Source organism: Crinia signifera, chromosome 3 (assembly GCF_055691185.1).
Source record: "Crinia signifera chromosome 3, ASM5569118v1, whole genome shotgun sequence".
In the NCBI taxonomy this organism is placed as follows: Eukaryota; Metazoa; Chordata; class Amphibia; order Anura; family Myobatrachidae; genus Crinia; species Crinia signifera.
The window spans coordinates 206,949,027-206,973,673 of record NC_139219.1 but is presented as its reverse complement, the minus strand read 5'-3'; the positions used below and the strand labels follow the sequence as shown (position 1 = coordinate 206,973,673).

Genomic DNA, 24,647 nt, shown 5'->3' with positions numbered 1-24,647 from the left:
CACAAAACTCTGGGAGAAAAGTTGTTCATCATAGCAGTTTATGTGGATGATATACTTATAGCAGGTCACGAAGATCACATCACAAGTGTGAGAGATCAACTGAAACAGAGATTCAAGTTGAAAGACTTAGGTCCAGCCAATCATTTGTTGGGAATGAGAATTGTTCAAGACTTGCAAAAGGGAACAGTCACAGTCGACCAACAAATGTACATCGAGGCAACAATCTTGAAGTATGGGATGGCAGACTCCAAGTCAGTAAATACACCAATTGACAAAAGTGTCAAGATTACAAAAGGTATGTCACCAACCACACAAGAAGAAGTAGAGGAAATGCAAGATGTTCCTTACAAGAACGTGGTTGGAAGTCTTATGTATGCAAGTATTGGAACCCGTCCAGACATTACTCATGCAGTCAGTCGGGTGAGCCAATTTGCAATAAATCCGGGAAGACAACACTGGATCGCAGTGAAGAGGATTCTGAGATACCTAAAAGGTACAAGTTCCTTGAAATTAAAATTCGCCAAGACAAGCAATTCAAATTTGAAAGTCTTCTGCGATGCCGACTGGGGAGCAGATGAAGATGATCGTCGTTCCCACACCGGTTACCTGTTCACACTGGCCGGAGCAGCAGTTAGTTGGGTGAGTAGAAAACAACCAACCGTTGCTCTCTCAACAACTGAGGCCGAATACATGGCTCTTACAGAGACATCAAAAGAAGCACTCTGGATCAAAGAGACTTTGTGTGAGTTAGGTCTACTTTATGAAGAAGAGACTATCAGTATCGCATGTGACAACAGGGGAGCAATAGATCTTTCCTGTACTACCAAGCACCATGGAAGGTCGAAACACATCGCGATAAGACACCACTTCATCAGAGAACTAGTGGAGAACAAGTCCATCGATGTTGAATACATTGCAAGTGAACAGAATGTCGCTGACATGCTTACAAAAGGACTGTCGACAAACTTGCTTATTAAGTTCGTGAAGGACTGTGGACTTGTCTAAGTTCAAAATGTTGATTTGAAGTTTTGATGTTCTGAATGTCTTTTTCTCTAACCATATTTTCGGTTACAGGTATTACAAAAGGACAAAGTATTGTATTGAGTTCTTTTATGTAGCCGAAGACAGCCTTGAGCGAGGGGGAGTGTTAGATTGCAGCGCTCAGCGTCTGTCTCCATACACTATCTAGTGTGCAGTTTACAGACTGCCTTGTCCCCTTGCAGCTACCGTAGTTAGGCGTCACCCTGAGTGACAGCTCGCTTAAGCGAATAGCAGGGCAGAGACCCCTGACCCTGCTGGCAGCGTGTCTTTTCCTGTAAGGAAGTCCCCGCGTTATAGTGTGTGCCTCAGAGCGTGTGTGACTCCATCCATGCTGTTTGTAGCTCCACGTGCACCGGAGCGCACAAGAGCAAGCCCCGCTGTAATCCTGTTACCAGCGTGACTTTTGCACAGGGAGATCCATCATCATTGGCAGCAGCGACGACTGGGAGAGATACCGCCAGCGTAAACCAGTCAATAGCCATTAACCCTGCACGAGCCAAACGCTACAGCTAAGTAACAATCAGACACTGTGATTCCCAATGTACTGTACCAGTTGTATTACTGCCTGAAGTTAACTGCAAAAGTACTGTTGTATCCTACAAGCCTGCCACTTGAATAAACCCTCCAGTTGGTTATATCTTCAGAGTGTGTCGTCTAACAACCACACTGCACGTATTTATAGACACTCTGCCAATACATACAACGTCCTGCCTACACCTGCTAAACCTGCGTTCGCAGTTCTAGAGGGAACATTGCTACTATCGCTCCTCTGCGACTGCAGTTTGTGTACATCTAACCATACTCAGGCTGCCTGTTTAAGACCTGCTTGAGAGGCCAAAGTAACTGCACCTCAGTGAGCAGTCCTTGGATTGTCCACTTCTTAGAAAATAGGGACTACACATTTTTTAAGCACTATTGCCCCCATCAAATACCTGTCAATCAAGCAGCGGTGTTCGCAAATCTACACTGGATAGACAATGTCTAGTAAAACAGTGAATTGGTTGACACCATATGGTAAACATGCAATAAGTCTACAGGGTCAAAAGGTTGACAGGTAAAAGGTCAACTGTGTCTAAGGTCGACAGGTACAAAAGGTCAATAGGTTCAGACGGTCAACAAAGTCTGTACACAAATGATCGAAGCAAGTTTTGTTTTAATCAACTTTTTGATAAGTTACCATCCACGTGGACTACTATTGGGAATAGTAACCAATGATGACAGCAGTGTAAGTGGAGCCAGGTATTTTGCTCAAAGCATGGAATGCAACTTTTTCCATGTTGACCTTTCAACCCTGTCCATTTTTTGCATGTTGACCATGTGGGGTAATGCACACCCTAATGCAACTGAAAATACAGTTACAGTAATGGTCTGTACACACAGTGAGATTCCTTTGCTATTCGACTCAGATTCAATTGCTATGCATTTTTTGCTAAATCTATACTATTTACATTTACTTCATGCTATCTACATTCAATCTGCACTATATAGTCATTGCTGCACTATTTGGCTTTTTGATTTCAGCTGAACCGGAGCACGCATCGAAATCTAATTGGGACAGAAAGCTTAAAAACATGTTCTCTATTTGATGTTTAGGCAATACCGATTCGATTTTGAGTATATAGTCAAAATCGAAGGGTAAATTGCACCGTGTGTACACACCAGTATAACAGTAACAGTATAATATTGTTATTATAAGTGTTAAAATATATACATTTAATAGGAGACATACTGTACCACGTGAACTGGAAATGGGAAATTGTAGTATTAAGATCAAGACGACTACAGAAGAAGGGTGTCCTACTACTTTATGATAGAAAATGGTACCATATACAGTATAATAATAAATATATTTCATATTAATTATGTATATTATTCAGTAATGAAGATTTTTTTATGATAGTATGTACTCATTTTAATACATTTTTATCACCCCAAACAATCTTCATTCAAAAAGACTTTAATGCTATAAATTGTACTTCATATAGATAATGCAGCAGTCAAACTGTGATTTAGCAAACTATTATATTATTACTGAATAATATATTGATTATATTGGAAAAATCCTCTGATGATATCATGTTAATCATCGGTAGCTCCTTGTGTGTCCTGGTTATATAACAATGCAAATAAAATGAATTTTCAGCAAAAAAGGCACCCAATGTTGGCAGAACTGGCCAGGAGCTGCATGGCCTATTGAGGCAAGATGTATGAGGAAGCATCTGTATCCAAGCAGTGGCAGAGGCAGAGGTCACAGTGTTAGCGGCTGTGCGAGTGCTGTCTGCGGGTGGGTTGGTTGTGCAATAGTGTTCGGCATATGTGTGTCATGTATAAATGCATTAATAATGTGCGACATACAGTATGTGTAATGGGCATTATGTGAGTCATGTGTATAAGGGCATTAATAATGTGCAACATAGGTGTAAGGGGCATTATGTGTGTCATCATATGAATAAAAGCTGGCATAATGTATAAGGGGCATTATGTTTATAAGGACATTAATAATGTGTGTCGTGGCATTACTGTGTGGTATTATCAGGGGTGCCGAGAGAAAGGGGTAGGGGGTACAAATTACCCAGGCCAAAGTCTGATGGAAGGGCCCAGTGGGGGCCCCGGCCCCCCTCCCCTTTAAGTGACAGCAGCAGCTGCAGCTTTTCTCCTCTGCCCAGCACACACTGTACTGGGTTGCAGTGTGGCCATGGAGGTGCTTAAAATACAATATTTTATCAGGATTTGTTTTTCTAAAGGTATAATGTGAATAATGTGAGGAGTAATGTATATAAGATAAAGTGGTACTACTGTTTGATGTAACGTGAATAAGGGACACCATCGCATGATATAATATGAATAAAGTGGCACTCCTGTGTGACATAATTTGAAATGGGGGAACTATTGTGTGGCCATGCCCCTTCTCAGTAAGAACACACCCCTGTTTGGGCTGTGCACCGAATGTGTGCACTGTTTATATTTAAAATATTACGGGTAGGAGCACCAAAATGATGACTGCTATGATGAGGATTGATGGTGCTGGGAAAGGGGAGCAGGGTCAGAGACGGAACTAATGGCGGTGTTAGGGGGCACCAGCCAAAATCTTGTCTAGGGCGTTATATAGGCTAGGGCCAGCTCTGGGCTCCTGAGCAAATTGTGGAAGGTGAATTTGAGCCCTAATCCATAAACCAAAATCCATAAACATTTATTTTGTGGAAGTCCCAAGCAAATCATGCACTTCTGCACATACCTGGCATTCACTAATGCTGATGTGCAGTTATGCATATCCTGCTTACACTATAAATAACGGTGGCTGGGAAATACCGCATTTTACCCACTGGTATCCTTTTTAAACAGTCATTCTACTATCTCTCTGAAGTGGATCTTTTTATATGTTTTTTTTTTAATGTCCTGTTGACATGCTGTTGCTATTATAAAGAAATACTGGTACTTGTTTCCTAGCACGGCCACAATTGCATTGATCTTGTGCCCTTAATAGTGGTATGCGATGGCCCCCGACGCGATGGACCCGAAATTTAGTCGGTCGCGTCGCATGCGGCAAAATAAGCATTAAATGGTCCCGACGCGATGCCCCCGATTTCCCATAGGGAACAATGTTAAATGGCTCAATTTACCCAAATCAACAATGTTAAATGGTCCAGAAACCCCCAAAAACACCTCTGAACAGTGAAATGGCCCCCCAAAATTAGTTAACGCCACCCCACGATCAACGTGAACCCGAAGCGTGGCGAGCACAGCGAGCCCGCGAGGGGGCGGCGGTACGCGTCCTCCGACCTTTTCATACCCCCACTATCCACGTCGGCGTGGAGTTGAGAATAGAATAGTGTGGCGAGCGCAGCGAGCCAACGAGCCCGAAGCATGGCGAGCGCAGCGAGCCCCGCGAGGGGACGCGGATAACTTCACAGGTAAACGCGTCCCCTCGCGGGCTTCACAGGTGTCCGCATCGCCACGGACACCTGTGAAGCCCGCGAGGGGACGCGTATAACTGTGAAGGTATCCGCGCTCGCCACACTATTCTATTCTCAACTCCACACCGACGTGGATAGTGGGGGTATGAAAAGGTCGGAGGACGCGTACCGCCGCCCCTCGTGGGCTCGCTGCGCTCGTCATGCTTCGGGTTCACGTTGATCGTGGGGTGGCGTTAACTAATTTTGGGGGGCCATTTCACTGTTCTGGGGTGTTTTGGGGGGTTTCTGGACCATTTAACATTGTTCCCTGTTCATTTGGGTAAATTGAGGCATTTAACATTGTTCCCTATGGGAAATCGGGGGCATCGCGTCGGGACCATCGCATGCGATTTTTTAGCACGCATGCGATGCGACCGATCAGATTTTTTTACCTGCGATGCCCCCGATTAGAATCGGTGTGGCCGTGCTAGGAAACAAGTACCGAAATACTTTTCCCAGTTGTATTATTTTTAAGCTGTCATTCTCCTGTATAGCTGGGACTTTTAATGTCATTTCATTTATGTCCAACGTTACTGTTTCTAGTAGAAAATGTATCTTTTATTAAACTGCTGTCTGACAGCTTATGGAAAATTATTTTATAAGGTTGTTTTGTAACAAAAGTAATGTTTTCTGTTGAAATACAATAAACACAAAAAAAAAAAACCACAGACTGCACAAAATAACAGTGATGCCTCTGGAAAGAAACAAAAACAAACATGGGCTGCTTCATCTTGCACCCAATCACACACACACACACACACACACACACACACACACACCAGTCTTGGGCAGATTTATTAAGCTTGGAAAAGAGATAAACTGGAGATAAAGCAGAGAAAAGGTAAAAGGAGATAAAGCACCAGCCAATCAGCTGTGTTTGAAAAAGACAGTTGGGAGTTCATTGGCTGGTGCTTTATCTCCTTTTACCTTTTCTCTGCTTTATCTCCAGTTTATCACTTCTCCAAGCTTAATAAATATGCCCCTTAGTGTAAAAATTGCAAAAGCAACAAGTCACACATTTACATTAACATACCAAATGTTACACCATCCACTGAGATTTTGGCCCCTACATTGGACATGTTGTTTGCCCACCAAAGGTATGCGCTGCTGAGCACTGGTGGAAGGGTGTGGTCTCACAGGTTAGGATGGGGGGCACCACCCACATATAGTCTACATGTTTGACCCCATGTGCAAGGCTGCAAAAGATGACATCGCAGCCTTGCTAATTTCTGCACATCCATTTGCAATTACTTACCATTGAATGTTCTCCCCCCATGTGTACACTGGCTAAGTAGCTAGGGACTTACTCAGTTTCTGGCTGATCAGGGCTTGCGCTGACATCAGAGGTCCTCACCGAAAATCTGCATTTCCCCTTGTTACTCCCTGGAAAAAAAGCCAGGTACGACCCTCAAGCGCCAGCTGCCTGTCTGTCTCTGACGCTGGCTTTTATCCCACGGAGACCTTGCGCAAGCACACTACAGTCTATGTGCATGCACTGTGGTTCAATAATCGCTAAGGCTGCTAACTCACAGCCCAGCGATTGGGTCAACACAGGTCTTCATATTTAATAAATAAATTAAATGTAACTTAACTGCCAGAAGACTGAAATGAAACAAAAACAGCCTGACCCTAACCGAGGGCACTAGCTCACTTCTTGACCACTATTTCACAATGCAGCTAGTCTGCAACACGTAAGTTTCATTCCTGCCTGCACAGAGTTGTATGGTCCTCTCTGTCTCCTGTAGATACGTGTGGGTTTGCATGTGTGTGTGTGTGTGTGTGTGTGTGTGTGTGTGCACATGCATGTGTATAACATTTATCAAACATCTTTTTTAATCTGTATTTATTAAAGTGATCCTTCTAATACATTTATAAGAGCTGTCAAGGATTATTAATTTGGATAATTATCAAGTAATCTACAACATTCATAAATAGCTGTTTTTGCATATGTATATTGAACACCTAATTGTCCTTCTCATTGACACCATATTCTGAATTTTCCGTGTTAATTTACTTTTTATGTGGATTGATAGTTGTGACCAGATTTTCAAAAAGTACTGCAGTGCTTAAGTACACCTACACAGTGCACTGGTTATCAGATTGATGGATATTCTAGTCTATGGTAGTTATATACAGTAAATAACATGGCATTTTCTTTACTTTGTGCAGGTTGGTATCACATGAATGTTATCCATATGTAATGGAGGATGATAATAATATTAATTTAAACATCTGCAACATTTCAAGCATTACTGATAATCAAGGGAAAAGCCATGCAACTAAGCCGTGTCCAAACAGTATTGAAGATTCTAACTACCTCTATCAGTGTAGCCCACCTTACAGAATACCATCGAATGTAAGTATGATTTATACCACATTCCTAAGCAGCAACTCAACCTCCTGGTCAGTATGACCCACCCCTGATGCTACTAACTTTGCTACAAAGATCTACCTGGAGGCCATCACAATTTAGTTTTTTGGCTGCAACCTTTTTGGTTCAGTGCGTACACTTATCACCAAGTCTCAAGTAATGTTATATAGGTTTACTATAAATGTGAACTTCAGTGGCATGCAGTGAGATCAGTGGTTGGAAAAGGCACCCGGCCAGGCTCCTGCTTCCAGCCCCTCCCACACCGGCAGCAAATCAGCATGCCAATATCGTGCACCTTAAACAATTAAAAAAAACTTTATTTGAGCACAATTTATTTTCAAAAAACTTTTTTTTTCACAGAGTATTAAATCATATACTTAACCATCATCTTACAAGACTTCATCAGGACCTTCACTTTGGATGTTACACTACATATAAAAAGAATCTTCTAAAATTCTGGAAATATCATCAAGGAACTAATCAGTAATTCCCTCTATAAGATCAGTATCACAAGGGTCTTCTTTATGCAAAAAGCACACATTTTATGGATCTTATAGTATACAATATGTTTTATAATAAAGGCTTCAGGTGGCCAACTAAAACTCAGGCAAAGTAAAATTCAGGCAACTTTCCCATAACTAGTCTCTGTGGATTTAGGCTCCTCCTCTATAGATGAATCCATAGAGGAAGAGCCTTCCTCTGACCCCCTTCACCATAAGGGCCTCTGTCTCCAACCACCCCATGTGCACCTATCATCTCCCTTCCCCATATGATCCTCTGCCCCCTGCTTCCCCATGTTCATCAAAAATCTGCCCTGTTCACACACACACACATATATATATATATATATATATATATATATATACTACTGCCTCCTTCCTCACCAAGCATGCCTCTGTCCCCCTTCCCCGTGAATGTATCTGACCCCCTCCCCATGAGTGCCTCAGCCTAATACCTCCCAAAGTTCATCTCTCACCTCCCATACTGTATATGTACTTTGACCCCATCACCATCTGACCTCTGCCTGCCCTCTCCCCACATCCCTTGCAATGAGTGCCTCTGCCTCCTTCCTCCCAATCTTTGATTTCCCTATGGTTTCCCTTCCCTATATGTCCCTCTGCCCTCTCCAAGCATGACTCTGACCCCTTCTCTCTGTACCTCTGGCATCTTTCTTACCATGTTTTCCTCTGACTCCTTTTACCCATGTGTCCCTCTGATTCACTCTCCCTATCTATAACTCTGCCTAAGCTACCATCTGACAGAATATTAATTTATGACAAAAGGGGTCTCAGCAGTGAAGATTTTAGTGAACCAAGTAAAATAAAAAAACGTCTAACCGAGTGTGGGGACAAACGAAAGCACAGTTGGCGTACATGTACATGTGAGTGTACATCGGACTCGACCATAGTAAATGCATCTGTTGTGGTGTCAACAGCTCTTTAATTTAAATGTAAATGTTTTACTATTATGCCAAGATGGAAAGTGAATATAGGTTGTAGTATATGTAAATTCAAAATTGCAGGTTGCTAGTATTGGTGTATTTTTGTAAAGTAAAAGAGAAATCAACATCTAATGTCAACATCTAATGTCAACATTAAATTTCATATTGTTTAGGAAAGAGAGATCATGAAGGAAATTATAGAAAATGGACCAGTGCAAGGTAACATTAATGCTTGAATTAGTTGCAAACTATTGTAAATTAAGTTATTCAGATCTTCTGTATCATTTATATGTCCTAATTGGAAAATTGAAATCAATTTGAAAGAATACTGTTTGAGAATATCAGGTTTTTTTTCTTCCTCAAAATAAGTTTAAGATGGGTTGAACAAAAAAATGTGAAAGTTAAAAAAATACAAAATTGATTTAGATATACAGTATCTTGGACACATTGTTGCATTTTAAAAACTATTTTTACTGATGTTTTCATATGAACCATTACTAAATTAAATAGATTTGTTTATTGAATTACTGAAAATATATTTTATGTCCAATCACACATTATAATTTCTATATGAATACAATACCTAAATCCGGTTAACAATAGCTTAGCATGGCATCTCCAGAATGCTACGGTATATCATTAAAGTCAATTCCGTGTTATATCATGAATGGGTTCATTAGACTTGAGTGTCTGCTTTTGTTCTTGAATGAGATGACTAAAAGTGAACTCAGGTTATGTTTGATATACTTGTTATATGTTTAGCAGAATAAAAGACTCATTACAGACAGTTATACAGATATACTACAACAGTTCTTAAAGCAAAAGTGCTAAAAAAAATCATTAAATAATCAATTGATCATGTACTGTACAAGAATTTCTGAATTTAAAGCAAAATTCCTACAGTACATCCGACATGTGTTCTAGTACTACTTTGATATTCAAATTAACTTTGAAGTGTGTTTTGCAATACTTTGCACTGTACATGTACCATCAAGTCTACTAAAACCTAAGGATAGATGGATAGATAGATAGATAGATAGATAGATAGATAGATAGATAGGACCAAAGATTCACTTGGCAAAAATATAAATGAAAAATGAACCCTTCTCTGGTTAAAAACATGTGTATGCATTATTTACTATGCTATTCATTTTTCAACTAATACCACCGCAGACTATATAACTGCATTTTTGTTTTAAAAGCGGTTAGATATTTTTACATTAAAATCCAACATGCTGCCATTTTATACCATATTTTTCTGTCTGGAAAGTACAGTATTTTACAAATTATACTCCACCAAAATTGTAGTATAGAATATGTGTGTATTTTAAAATGGGTTTTAAGGCTATTCCTAGCAAAAAAATAATAACAATAATTTTAAAAAAAATATACCCTTTTATAATGTACATATGTAGGTCACACTAAAATCTAATTCTGGGTTTTTTTAAAAACGGCTAAGAGTACATTATAGTACATTATCAGTAATGTAACGTACTGCTCAGAGCAAATTATATTAAATTAATACAAAAATGTTGAACTCCAGATGATTTTTTTTATAATTATCTAGGAAGGGCCTGAGGCTGAAACTCACCTCTGTTTATTTTAGTATAGCTAGGAATTTCACTCTTGCATGATATAATTTATTGATTAAATATTGTTCACTGAATTACATTATTCATTTAACGTGTTTAAACTTTGAATGTTTTATTAATGTGTTTCAGCTGTAATGACAGTTTATGAAGATTTCTTTCTTTATAAAACTGGGATTTACAGACACACTAAGGTGGCTACAAATGAACTCGCTGACAGACATGGCATAAGTGACACTCATTCTGTTAAGATAATTGGGTAAGTAAAACATGTCACAGTGGTTATCACAATTGTATTTAGGCAAAACCTCAATCAAATCAATAAGCATTGTACACATACTGTATGCAGGGCCGCCAAGAGAAATTCTGGGCCCCGGTACAACAACTTCCTGGGGCCCCCACGGGTGGAGATCCCCGCACACTCTGCGGACCTTGTGTTACGCCACTGTTTCCAAGGTGGATACACGTACAAAAATTTACACTGTAATGTCTATTACACATGTCACACACCCATTACATATTATACCACATGCCATAATGCTCATTACACGTTATGCCACACACCGTAATGCTCATTGCATATTAAGAAGTTAACATGCTCTACCAGGGGTTAACATGTTCTGCCAGGGGTTAACATTCTGTGCCAGGGATTAACCTGTCTGCCCTGATTTACATGCTCTGCCAGGGGTTAACATGCTCTGCCAGGAGTTACATGCTCTTTGCAAAGGATTTACACATACCCTCCAACATGGCCCATTTCATTAGGTACAAAATGCTCTGTTCCTGGACTTCCCTGCCAGTGGCAATTACAGATGTGAGCCTGCAGCACAGTCCAATATTCAAAAAGGGGGGGTCACATATACTGCCACCCCAAGCATCACTGTCCTGGACTCACTGGCAGTTGATGTGACTGCCCCTCTTTTTGGACTGTGCTGGAGTCCAACCTCTGTAATTACCACTGGCAGAGAAGTCCAGGAACAGAGCATTTTGTACCTAATGGAATGGGTCATGTTAGGGGTACTTGCCATCAAATAAAAAAAAAAACCTGTGTGTCCAGACCAGGGCCCCCCTGACAGGCTCGGGCCCGGGTAAATTGTACCTGCTCCCCCCCTCTCTCGGCACCCCTGACTGTATGTTAGTCCACTAGACCCAGATATCCTTCCACAATGTTGAAGCTTTGCACAATTATTATGTTGTAGTAAACAGTGCCACCCCGCCTCTCCTGGCTCTGTCCTTTCTATACTGACTCATATCCACTTTTTACTTACAATTGCAGAGTAGTCCTCCTTCGTCACTAGCTGGTCTGTACCATTGCTGCAGTGGGACCTATTGATGGTAGTGTCTGTACTGGTGACATGCATGTGGAGACTAGTTAGTTTTTACCCATCATTTACTGGGTTGCACAATATATTGGCTGCCATTGCAGTATGTTTATTCTGCTCTCTTCCTAATCCTTCAAATCTCCCTGTTTTTTTTCTTCATTTCACTCTCCCCCTATTCAAAATATCTTGACCTCCTATTGCCCAATGTCTCTGCAATGTCTCTCAAATCTGTGCCACTGTATATGTCTCTCTACTTTCCCTGTTTAATCCTCCTCCCATTCCTCATGTCTCCCACATTTTTTCTATTCCTGCCTTTGTTGTCTATCAAGCTCTATATACGAAAACCTCTTTATTTAACTAAATTTTCCCTTAATAATTTTAGATTTCACAGAAATCATGGTTCTGAAATGCATACAATATAACCTCTTTCATTATGGTGGCCATTGTGTGCAGTCAGAAGCATGGGGAGTGTAGGCTTCTTCTGTAGGATTGGGTGATTGTTGAGTTTTAACGCATCTTTTCAAATCCCCATCTTACAGCTGTTCTCCTTTTCTTCTCTTCTGATGCTGTGCTGGAGAAGACCAACAAATGCCAAAATTGGAATTTCTAAAATGAGCTATAAAAAAGTAATTCTATAGGTGTGAACTGCACATTTTAAAAAATGGGTGTGCAACAGTGGCGGAACTACCATGGGTGCAGGGGGTGCAGCTGCTATGGGGCCCGGCGGCTGGGGGGGCCCGGGCCCCATGGACAGCAAGCAAGCACCCCCTGCACCATGACCGCCAATAAGAGGCTTGTGCTGGCTGTCTGTCTGTGCAGTGAGTCAGTCACTGGACAGTATAGTATGCTGGGCTGGCTGGGGAGGACGCCGCCGACGTGATCATCATTATCGCGCCTCGCGGGTCTGCAGCAGCAGCTCCTGCTGCTGGTATTAGCGAGCCCCAGGCCCGGCCACTTGTCCGGCATGTGGGAGAGAGAGTCCGTGCACGGCACGCTATGCTGCTGCTTGCTATGCTGTTAGCCCCGCCCCTGGCCGCTGATGTTTACTCGCTGATGTGCTGTGGTGTGCTGCGGAGACCCGGCAGGGTGAGTACTCGGTGGGTGCAGAGGACACACACCATGTACACAGCAGAACATTTACTGGGTATCGGGGTGGGGGTGGGTAATTAAAAGGTACACAGCTGCACCTGTAAGTAATGGGGGTAAAGTAGCAGTAATGGGGGTAAAGTAGCAGAGCCCAAACTCTCACTCCACCTGTCTCTCTGCCCCTAGTCTTAGTCCTCTCTTCTCCTCTCTTCCTCCCTCCCTCTCTCTTTTCTCCATCTCCTCTCTCTCTCTCTCTGGCAGTCTTCAACCCCTCTCCCTTACCTGTGCACTCTCTCTCTCTCTCTCTCTAGCCTTGTCTCCTCCCGACACCCTCTGTCAGTCTTTGGCTGGTTTCACACACTCCGGCTCCTGCCGGACGGTGAAATCCCGCACGGCCAGGGAGCCGTGCCGCACACACTAGTTTATCATGGAAGGGATGGCCACAGCCCGGCAGCCGTCCCTTCCAGTGGCGGGATCCGGCTGCAACCGTGCGGCCGGGTCGTGGCCGTCTCGTGTGAATTGACACAATAGTGTCCATTCACAACTAATGTGTGCGGCACGGCTCCCTGGCCGTGCGGGATTTCACCGTCCGGCAGGAGTCAGAGTGTGTGAAACCGGCCTTTCTCCCCAACTCTACCTGGCACGGTTTCTCTCCCGACACACTCTCTCGCTCTTTCTTCTGGCGCCCCTCCCCCCCACACCCCCATGGGCATTGTAGTGACATTGGGGGGCCCCGTCCAAGATTTTGCTATGGGGCCCACATAGTTCTAGTTACGCCTCTGGTGTGCAACCATTCATATCTCTTATTCCATAAAGCAAATGCATCTAACCTGCCATTACCTTCATTCAATATAATAATTAATTTATTTTAAAGCTCTTTCTGTTAATGATTCGTTCTTCATAACTAACTCTTGTTTATGATAATCACAGTCCAATAATCCGAGTTAATATATTTCAGTATTATTCTCCAATAGCCCACTCGTCCTCACAATATCATCCCCACATTCACCCAGACCACCTGAAAGAGAAGCCGATCATACTGTGCATTAAATACACTCTGATTATGTAATAAGCCATTACTATCCGTGGTTTCTGAATAATAGTGAAAAACCCTGGATGTCTCATTGTTGCATTGGGAGCAGTTGTGTAGGTGCACACCCTGACTTCCATTCTGCGTGACATAGACAGGACACCTCAGGGCATTAGATAATGGCTACAATATTTCAACCTGAGCGAAATGTAGCTGAAAAGGTTCCCATGATAGATTCAATGGGTACTTTAGTCAATTAAATATTTCAACCAACATAAAATGTATTACTTAACAATAATCCTTTTCCAAACATGGAATTCCCTAGTGTAATGCTTGAGTCATGTACTTCTTAACAATACTATAGATAGAAGCACACAATTCTCTCTAATAAGAGGCTTTATATAAAGAAATGACTAACATAGCTTTCATGGTCTTGACTATTTCCTATTTTCACAGTAAATGACTGAAAAGTGTCTATAAATAGATTATATTGTGCTATTTTAATTGACTAATTTCAATATTATCAAGGAAACGAAAAAAAAAATACAATACAGAATTAGAAGCAGGATAAGTGGCATGGCTGTTATGATAATCTGGGGTGAATTCGGAGTTAACCCTCGCTCTGACCTGGCTGGTCTGCAAGATGTTGATTACAGCCTGAATTGTGCTTCTGTGGCAGAGGTGGTGAAGCCACAGCAGCACCTGAGACCTTGACTCTATTACTATACCCTGAGTCGCTTTCCAGGGCAGACTAACTCCACCCCATACTTGGATGCCACCTGGTCTTTCACAGTGACACATTCCCAACTGAGTCAGGGTACTAGTAAAAGGATAAGCTGACTAGACAACACGAAGATAAACTAGGCTCTGCACATGGACATGGACTAGAATATGCAACCTTGCAGACAAGGACAGAACACAGGAACACAGGATTTGCGGCCTAACCGCTATAATGCAAATCCGTCACAATAAACCAAACGAGAACTATAACCACGTTATTGCGGATCGATCTGCAACCTAACTGCTTATGCGACATCGTCACAAGGCTAGACCAATATCTCTGGCATCTGCTGTGAGATGAACAAACAAGAAATGCAAACAAAACAAGTAGCATGTGATTATGCCTGCACCCTAACCGCCTCCATGACTTGTCGTGGGGCGAGACCTATGGCTCCAGTTGACAACATGAGAATACCAATGGCAGATAGTAATGAAAGGTGCGACTTCCTCCACAATGTTTGGGCAAGCCACTCGTATTCACAACACCTCCAGACAGAAGCTAGACACAGACAAGATCTCACAAACTGGATGCAGTGGTTCTTGGACACAGGCAGGATCTCACAGGATACATGACAGGTATGCTTACTGATAATAGCAGACAGGAGTTTGCTAGGAATCTCTGGGACAGAATAATTCACCAGGGACAAGGAATATCATTGGTGTATCATAGGAGTATAACCGGCTGGGTTGAGTGCTTACAGCATGGTAACTATATATCAAGTGGCTTAGAAGCAGCCACACCCAATGCAGGGCATGTATGGAAACAAGGCAAGGTGGATCAGCCAAAACCTGGAGTGCTGATCCGGTGGGTAGTAAACCCAAACAGAACATGAATAACAGTAATGGCTGCAGCCAAAATTTGTCTTCTGATATGATACAGTTCATTTTAACACTCAATCTCTCTGCAGGCTTAGTACAACACACACACACACACACACACACACACAACACCACCACCTATTTGATGACATTTCTCTTCTTCTCTATAATATAAATAAATATATAACTTGGGAAGCACTCACCAGACTTGATATACACTTAAAAAATCGCTGTGTATTTATTAAGAGTAGAGCATCCAGATAAACATGAAGAAATACTCAACATTTCTGTCCTCTTGGGACCATCGTCAGGAGAAAGTATCCATTGGCAACAGTGTAGTAGCACCACTGCCCAAACCACGCAGCATTATCTACAGCTGAAACCTAAGAATACACACATGCTTTATAGAATGTATATTGTCCATATAATCCTCCAGGAAGATGGTTAATTATACTGTAAGAGGAGGTACGTGCAGCTCATTATTTCCTTGAACATTACAAGTTTGGGAGCTAACATATCCAGTAATTAAAGGAGCCATATTTAATGTGGCACCATCTTTGGCAATGGCACTTTAGGCTGTGAAACTATAAATATAATATACTGTACTACCAACACAGTATGTGTCTCTTCACAGTGAATCATTAGCAAAATCTTCAACTTTGTAACTAATGTAAGTTATAAAGCTACAAATACAAATTAAACCACTATAATGTAATGTAATCAGCTGGTTATATTTAGCATTAGTATTTATATTGAAAAAGATTGCTAAAATTCATACTGTTTTGAAGAGTTTACACATACACCAAGCATGACTCTGCCCCCTTCTTATGAATGCTTCTTCCTCTTACCATCCCATGTGCAGCTGTCCTCTTCCTTCCACACACTGTATGTGCCTCTGCCTTCTGTCTGACCATTCCATCCTCTGTCTTCCCTTCCATGAGTGCCTCTTATACTGTATCTCTATGTTCCCTATCATCTCCCCTTCTCATATGTACCTCGGCCTCGCATACTGTAAGGGGCTCCATATATAATTTAATCTTCTCCCCTACCCTGCTAACTCTCCCTTGCAGCAGCCAAATCCTATCCCTTTCTGATAATGCCTAAACCTAACCCCCCACCATGTAGCCTAAACCTAACCCCCCACCACCCCAGTAGGGATAGCCATCATTGCCTTTGCCATAAATGGTTGCCATTGATGGCAAAAGTGCAACCTGCCATCAATGTTGTATTACTATGCAATGGATGACCATCAATGTTTTTACATATCAATGGTGATAACGCTTAGATATGATTGATAACGATTGGATATGATTGATAACCAAAACTTGTATATATTTACTTTATTACCTTTAAATATAACGGCAGCGCTGAAATGATTGCACACCAACACAACCTTGTTATAAAATGTATGACAATGCTTTACTTGAAAAATTGCTTCATTACAGGTATTTGCAAATGCAGACTAACACAAGAAACATACAATTCATTAGCTAATACTTAAATAGTAATTCTAAATCAAATCAAAATGGACACCTTTCAAGGACAGTGATCAGCCATGATTAAACCTCCTTCATAGTAACCTGCAGCCCCCCGTGCTTGCTTGTTCTTCCTCAACTGCCTGCCTCCTTCTTCTCTAACTCTGATATTTAAACCTTAATCACACTAATTAATTAATTACTCATAAGCATTGAGTCCTATTGGAAAGCTCTGCTTTCAATCATGATGTCTAGGCAAAGATTCAGTGGCCTTGGGGTCTACGCATGTGTGGCCCTGTTCCCATATTATTCAGTTTGTGGAGACTAGCTTTCTGTCCTTGCTCCATTATACTGTCAACATCACATTCTTAAGCTTCTAAAACCAAAGACAATTCTCTATAAGAAATCACTTTTACAGCACTGTTCTGAATGATCAGCCATTTTATAATGTTATTATGCAAGTCATGATTCAACACAATGACTGCTGCGTCTAACAAACACCTGCTGCTTAGCGCAAAGGGTAGGCCTCATACGCCGTGGCTAGTACCTTGTGCAACAAGCTAACGCTACCTGCAGCAATAAATAACAATATTTGAGAAAACAGAGGATAACAAAAGCATAGAATTATTGATGCGTTATTTCTGTTTTAACATGGTCATCCATTTTCTTTGATTGATTGGCCTGTACGTCAATCAAAATACAGGGGCGGGGCTTCATGGGTGTCAGGGGTGGAGCTATGCTCCATGTCCCAGCCCTTTGGGAAAAAGCAAAAACAAAACTATTCGTTTGAGCTTGACATCAGTGGTAGGAAACCATCTGGTTCTCCCCAATAGATGGCAAAACTATTCAACTTTGGCCATAAACCGTTGATGATCTCTAATCATCGATGGTCATTGACCATCCCTACATCACAGTCTAACCCTAACCCGCATGAGCCTAACCCTTATTCCTCCCCCACTATTGCAAAAATCTAACCCCCCCCCCCCGTCTATGGCTGCACACCATCCCACTCCGCATACTTACTGATCTGGATGCTGGTGCTTGTCTTCTGATGGCATTCAGGAGGCCAGCATTGGTTTATTGAATACTAGCATCCTGACTGCCGAAATGCTGACCACAGTAAAAGGGGTCAGTCGCTCTGCTTTTTTAAATCTCAGGCCCTTACGTTAAGCCTAGAACAAGCCCTCCCTCTCACCTCTGCTAGATATAGATTCATAGCAGGTTTGAATACACGTGCAATTATAGCAAGCTGTTCATCCCAAATAATAGACTGGTAGATTTTCTGAGTGCATAGTGCATGTAAACATTTAATAATCAGAACAAAAAAGGGCTGGAATATTAAATTTAGAGGACCAAATATATCAAAAACTAATACAATATTTTTCAATTAAAATATGATTGAAATTGTACATTGTAGAAAAACCCACTCCCCTTTTGTAGCAGGTGGTGCTAAACAACATTAAAGCTCTTCCTCTAGGGTGGCAGAATTAAAATAGGAAAAGATGAACAATGACAAACTCCTGCTAATTGGATGCTCATCTGTTAAGTAATTGCGGTTAGTAGGAATTTCTTAATTTGACATCGGGAACTCATCTTGAGCAATCACATTAATTTACGATATTATTATTTTTTCATGTAAATTAAATCTGATCAAGAAAAGAAAATTCCAGTGAAGCATTTTTAATGACTGTTGTATTATTGTGGACTTAATGTCCACAATAATATTATTTTGTAGACAACTATGGGAACAACCTAATTGAAAATTTGCATTATTAAGTGCACAACTAAATATTTATATTGCTAAGGGGTCATAATTATATATTTCAGTTATAAGGTCAATTATATATTTCTATTAATACATGGCGCAATTAAATATTTCAATTTGTAAGAGGTCACAGTCATATCTTTCTATTACTATGCTGTCACAATTTTATATTTCTATTAATATGGAGACAGCTCAGATGACACAGTTATATCTTTTCCTTGTTAAAGGGGGAACAATTATATATTGTAATTACATATTGAAAAATTCTATTTTTATTACATTAAAAGCGAATAATGAGTTCCCTTTATCTTAAATTGGACAGCACAGTATTTTTATTTCTATCTTTTGTGACACTACTGAACTACACTGCATCAGTGCACACTGGCACTAGTATTGCCATAAGGACAATTACTAGGAAAGGGCCATTGATACCTACCATTGGGCTAGATACAGTATCTCTAGAAGTTAGGAACTAATTGGGGAATATTGTAGTATTGCTACAGTGATGTCTAATGTATCCAGGGCCCGGACTATGGTATTCAGTGCCACCCTGAAAATTATACATTTGTGTCTTTACAATGTAACAAAGTGCCATAGCAAGCTGGAATAAAGAGATGTAGTCTCACACGGAAGGGGCGGGCCACACAATAGTATATCTGTTTTAAATTACATCACACAGTTGCACAATCTTATTCACATTACACCTAATGTAGTGCCATGGAACTATGACACCACAAAGTAGTGCCCCTTTATTCATGTTACATTACATACAGTAGTAGTGCCCCTTAAATATAATGCACACAGTGATAGCACCACTTAGACACATAATTCACACAGGGGTTGTGCCGTTTATGCACATAATGCCATCAGTAGTAGAGATAGAGAGGGACATAGTGTCCACAAAGGCAGCAATGCTTATGCACATAATTCAACACAGTAGTGCCCCTTACACATAATGCACCCACTAGTAATGCTACTTACACAGGCAATGCCTACAGGAGTAGAGCCATTTATGCAGCTAATACTCACAGGAGGAGCTCACATAGTTCCCACAGTAGTAGTGCCCTTTACACTCATAATGCCCACAGGAGCACTGCCACTTCTTGCTGCTGTTACAGATGGTGGGAGGAGCTTCTAGCTGTCGACGCTGCTACCTGTCAGACTGTGTGAAAGGCACAGTAACAGCAACAGGAGACATAAGCAGGTTGCAGAGCAGGGAGAGCGTGTCACCTGCCCGACACGTCCCTATGCTGCAAGCCCTTGCTGAGCCGGTAGCACCAGCTCTCAAAGCATCCATTTGAAAAAAAGCAGTTATACAGTGTTTTGGCTTTAGGTTACTGGGTAATTTGGGGGGTTATTTTGGTTCACTCTTTCTGACAAAACCATGTGCACTGCTGGTGGGGCAGATGTTACTTGTGCAGAGAGAATTAGAGATCTATATTGCATTGTAAAAATAAAGCAGCCAGTATTTACCTTGCACAGAAACAAAATAACTCACCCACATCTAATTCTCTCTGTACATTTTACATCTCCCCCCCCTGCAGTGCACATGGTTTTATCCATCTAAGAAGGATTTTGTCAGAAAGAGTGAACCAAAATAACCCCCTTTGTCAGCAATTAAATCATTGTTAAATTGTGAAGAGAAACTGATTAATGTGAAGTACATATATAACGATGTAGCAGGTATGTATTCACTAAATTCAGTTCATATAATAATAATAATAATAAGGTACTTGTGTAGTTTCACGGCGTCACCGCGCGCACTGTGAAACTTTGAAACTTGGCAGTCTGCCAGACTCTGTGTTTACTGTGCACGTGCCGCTCTAGCTGTTCTCAGCGCAACGCGTGACTGCTTTCCTTATGTAAGCTACGTTATCAGCGTAGCGCTGGGCAGCGCTGACTGGTCACTGTAGTACTTGTAGTTCCACAGTGAAATAGGCACTCCTGCGCACCGCTGACATCCCGGCAATTTAGACGCTAAAGCGTATAAATCCAGACTCCCTGAACTGGACACCCCGGAAATTTAGACGTCTAGATTTAGACTTCTAAATCCAGACTCCCTGCAAAACGCTAAGATGGGGCATCTAAATTTAGACGCTAAAGCGTCTAAATTTAGTAGGGTCTAGGGGTACACTATTAAACCTGTTCACAATGACACTAGTCGACGTAACAGCTGTCGACCTTGTTAATTCAACTACCTACAGCAACCCGAAGTGTGGCGAGCGCAGCGAGCCCGCAAAGGGCGGTGGTACGCGTCCTATGACTTTTTCATACCCCCACTATCCACGTTGGCGTGGAGTTGATTTTATAAAGTCAAGCATGCCCGAAGCGTGGCGAGCACAGCGAGCCCCACGAGGGGACGTGGATACCTTCACAGGTATACGCGTCCCCTCGCGGGCTTCACAGGTATATGCGTCCCCTCGCGGGGACCACTGCGCTCACCACGCTTCGGGCTCGGTGGCTCGCTGCGCTCGCCACACTTTATAAAATCAACTCCACGCCGACGTGGATAGTGGGGGTATTAAAAAGTCATAGGACGCGTACTCACCACGCTTCGGGTTGGCGTGGATAGCGTCTAAATTGCCGGGTTGTCAGCGGTGCGCAGGAGTCTGGATTTAGACGCTTTAGCGTCTAAATTGCCGGGTTGTCAGCGGTGCGCAGGACTGCCTATTTCAATGTGGAACTACAAGTACCTGTCAGCGCTGGGCAGCGTGCGCTGCTGCTGCCCAGCGCTACGCTGATAACGTAGCTTACATAAGGAAAGCAGCTGTGCTGAGAACAGCTAGAGCGGCACGCGCACAGTAAACACAGAGTCTGCCAAGTTTCAAAGTTTCACTGTGCGCGCGGTGACGCCGTGAAACTACACAAGTACTAATAATAATAATAATATAAATAATAATAATAATAATAATAATAATAATAATAATAATAATAATTACAGTTGCTACACGGATGTACTTGCTATTTATAGAAGGAGACATTTTTGCCACTATTTCACTGCTCACTGGTGTCTGGGGCATGGGTGAAAATATTGGTCCCCGTCACAATTGACATAAGCATGATATAGAATATCAAACCTGGCCGCATAATCGGATCCGGCCGCACCGATCAGAATAAGGGCCATAGAGAAGATTTGACATTATTTGTTTGTCTGTCTATACCATGGGTCCTCAAACTGTGGCCCTCCAGATGTTGTTAAACTACAAATCCCAGCATGCCTTGCCACAGTTTTAACACTCCCTTATAGCAAAACTGTGGCAAGGCATGATGGGATTTGTAGTTTCACAATATCTGGAGGGCCACAGTTTGAGGACCCATGGTCTATACTCTTACTGCCTCCAACTTACTAGGATGGCTTCTAACCAGTATCTCTAGTCTGTGTTATATTAATTCCCCAAGCCCCCTAGAGTAACAAGGAAGGTAGGTAAACATGGTCCCAGCCACACAGAAGAGCGCTACACTCAGATTTAGAATGATTTCCTGACAGCAGGGATCCTAGAATGCCTGCAGTTGGGGAATGTAATGAGACTTCTTGGGGTTTTGATTCGCTAACCAGGCTGTGGGCACAGTGGCTTGCTTTGTTAACCGCAAGGTTCTATTCCTCTTCTATGGGGGTCATGGACCCCCATAAGGGAGATAAGACCCCATGCTCTGGGATTCTGGCTGGCGGAATTGTCATCAATCAAGATCTTGGTATCGGTATCCTTATCCCTACTGTCGGCATATTAAATACATCCCCTACATACACCCCATTATTTGTTTATAATGTCTAGGTTGACAGTCAATAGCTTGACAACATATGGTTGACATGGACAAGGTCGGTATAAATAAAAGTTCGAAACATACAAAAAGTGAACATGGCAATGATCAACACATGAAAAGGTTGACTTGAGGTTTTTAAACTTTTTCAAACTTTACCATCCACATTAACATGCATTGGAAGTGGTCAAGTTTGTAAAGCACAGCAGCAGCAAGTCAATTTGCCCAGAGCATGGGAGTGAAGCAAGTCATGCAAGTGGATGTGGTACGTTAATTTGGAGTTCATGTGATTAAATGTACAAATTGACACCAAAAAACATGAAAATCTCAAGTTGACCTTTTCCACATTGACCTTTTATTTATTTATTTATTTATTTATTTATTTATGTATTTACAGTTTCTAATATAGCGCTGCAGATTCTGTTGCGCTTTACAATTGTCAACAGAGATAAAACAAACTGGGTAACAACAGACAGACTTAGGTAGGAGAGCCCTGCTGCAAGCTTACAATCTATAGGGATATATGAGGGAAATACAAGGACAAGTACCAGTAATAGCATAGCAGTCGCACCAAGTTACAAGTCCAGAAGGGAAGCTATATAATACATAAGTGCCGCAGAGGGTTATACGTGTAGAACTTAACTATGATAGGCTTGCCTGAAGAGGTGAGTTTTCAGAGATCGCTTGAAAGTTTGGAGGCTAGGGGAGAGTCTTAATGTGCATGGAAGGGCATTCCATAGGGTGGGAGCAGCCCGATGAAAGTCCTGTAATAGTGAATGGGAGCTGTTGATCCATGCAGAAGAGAGATGCAGATCTTTTGCAGAGCGGAGTAGTTGAGTTGGGAGATATTTTGTGTAAAGTAAAGAGATATATGCTGTTGTAGTATGGTTAATTGCTTTGTATGCGAGTAGAAGTGTTTTATATTGAATACGGTAAAATAAAGGCAACCAATGGAGGAACTGGCAAAGCGGATCAGCAGACGATGAGCGTCTTGCTAGGAAGATCAGCCTAGCAGCAGCATTTAAAATTAATTGTAGTGGTGAGAGTCTGTTCTTGAGAATACCAGTAACTGTAGGAGACTATTGCAATAATCAATGCTGGATATAAAGAGTGCATGGATAACAAATTTAGTATTGTCTTGTGTGAGATAGGGTTGTGTTTTAAATATGTTTTTTAGATGCATGTAACATAATTTGGAGACAGATTGAATGTAGCGAACAAAGGACAGTTCAGAGTCGAGGATGACCCCGAGGCAGATTGTTGAGTTGTCAACAGTTTTGGAGATATCAGGGTGGTAACTGTTATGGACCATTTACTTATATTGACCTTTTGTCTATATTGATCTTTTGAAGGTAGACAATTTGATGCCATCCTTTTGACTGTCGACCTAAACCCTCTTGTCTCTTAAGATCATAACCATACACCCCATCCTTGTGCACTGAGCCAACAACAAATAATATTAGAGCCCTTACCACTATTCTGAAGAATCTCTTTTTCCAGTTGTACAGTACTTTATGCTGATCAGCAGCTGAAAGCTGTACTTTAAAGCTCAGGATAGTAAAAGGTGGAGATGTGCAGGCTTTGATTTACTCTGATTTCAAAGCAGGATCTTATTGGCTATCAACTGTCAACAACTGTCATGTTTTGGGATAGCCAATAAGATCCTGTTTTGAAATCAGAGTAAATCAGAACCTGCACATCTCTAGTAAAAGATGGAGATTTTCCTCAGTATATGCTGATTGCAAACCACTGAACCCTTCAAGATTGCCATGCAGTAAGTATGTTATCACTTTCAGATGATCTTAGTATACGGGAAGGAGGGAATGACAGAGGAAGAATTCCCGGAACTATGGAGAGGGCAGGCAGTGTGCATGGTGGGGAGGCCTGTAGAGAGTCTATTGAAGGGGAGAGGGGAAAGAGGAAGATAGTAAAGAATTCAAATGGGTCCTGGGGTGAAACTAATCACAATATTAGAGCCATATCTAAAAATAAACATAAATTAAAATGCTTACTGGCTAATGCAAGAAGCTTAGTGAGTAAAATCGGGGAGCTTGAAACGGTGATCAGTAGGGATGACTACGACATCATTGGTATTACAGAAACATGGTGTAATGAGTCGCATGACTGGGCATTAAACATGGAGGGATATACACTCTACAGGAAAGACAGGGAAAATAGAAGGGGCGGGGGTGTGTGCCTATATGTAAATAATAACT

The 24,647-nt window shown here is 41.7% G+C and overlaps 1 protein-coding gene across 1 annotated transcript in view; it reads left to right on the top strand.

Annotated features, from left to right (window-relative positions):
- Window positions 1-24,647, top strand: part of TINAG (tubulointerstitial nephritis antigen) — a 166,632-nt gene that overhangs the window by 122,792 nt on the left and 19,193 nt on the right. Inside the window, exons 7-9 of the mRNA XM_083177324.1 lie at window positions 7,164-7,350; window positions 8,980-9,025; window positions 10,528-10,654. Of these exons, the coding sequence (XP_083033450.1) occupies window positions 7,164-7,350; window positions 8,980-9,025; window positions 10,528-10,654 (360 nt within the window). The remainder of the gene's footprint in view (window positions 1-7,163; window positions 7,351-8,979; window positions 9,026-10,527; window positions 10,655-24,647) is intronic.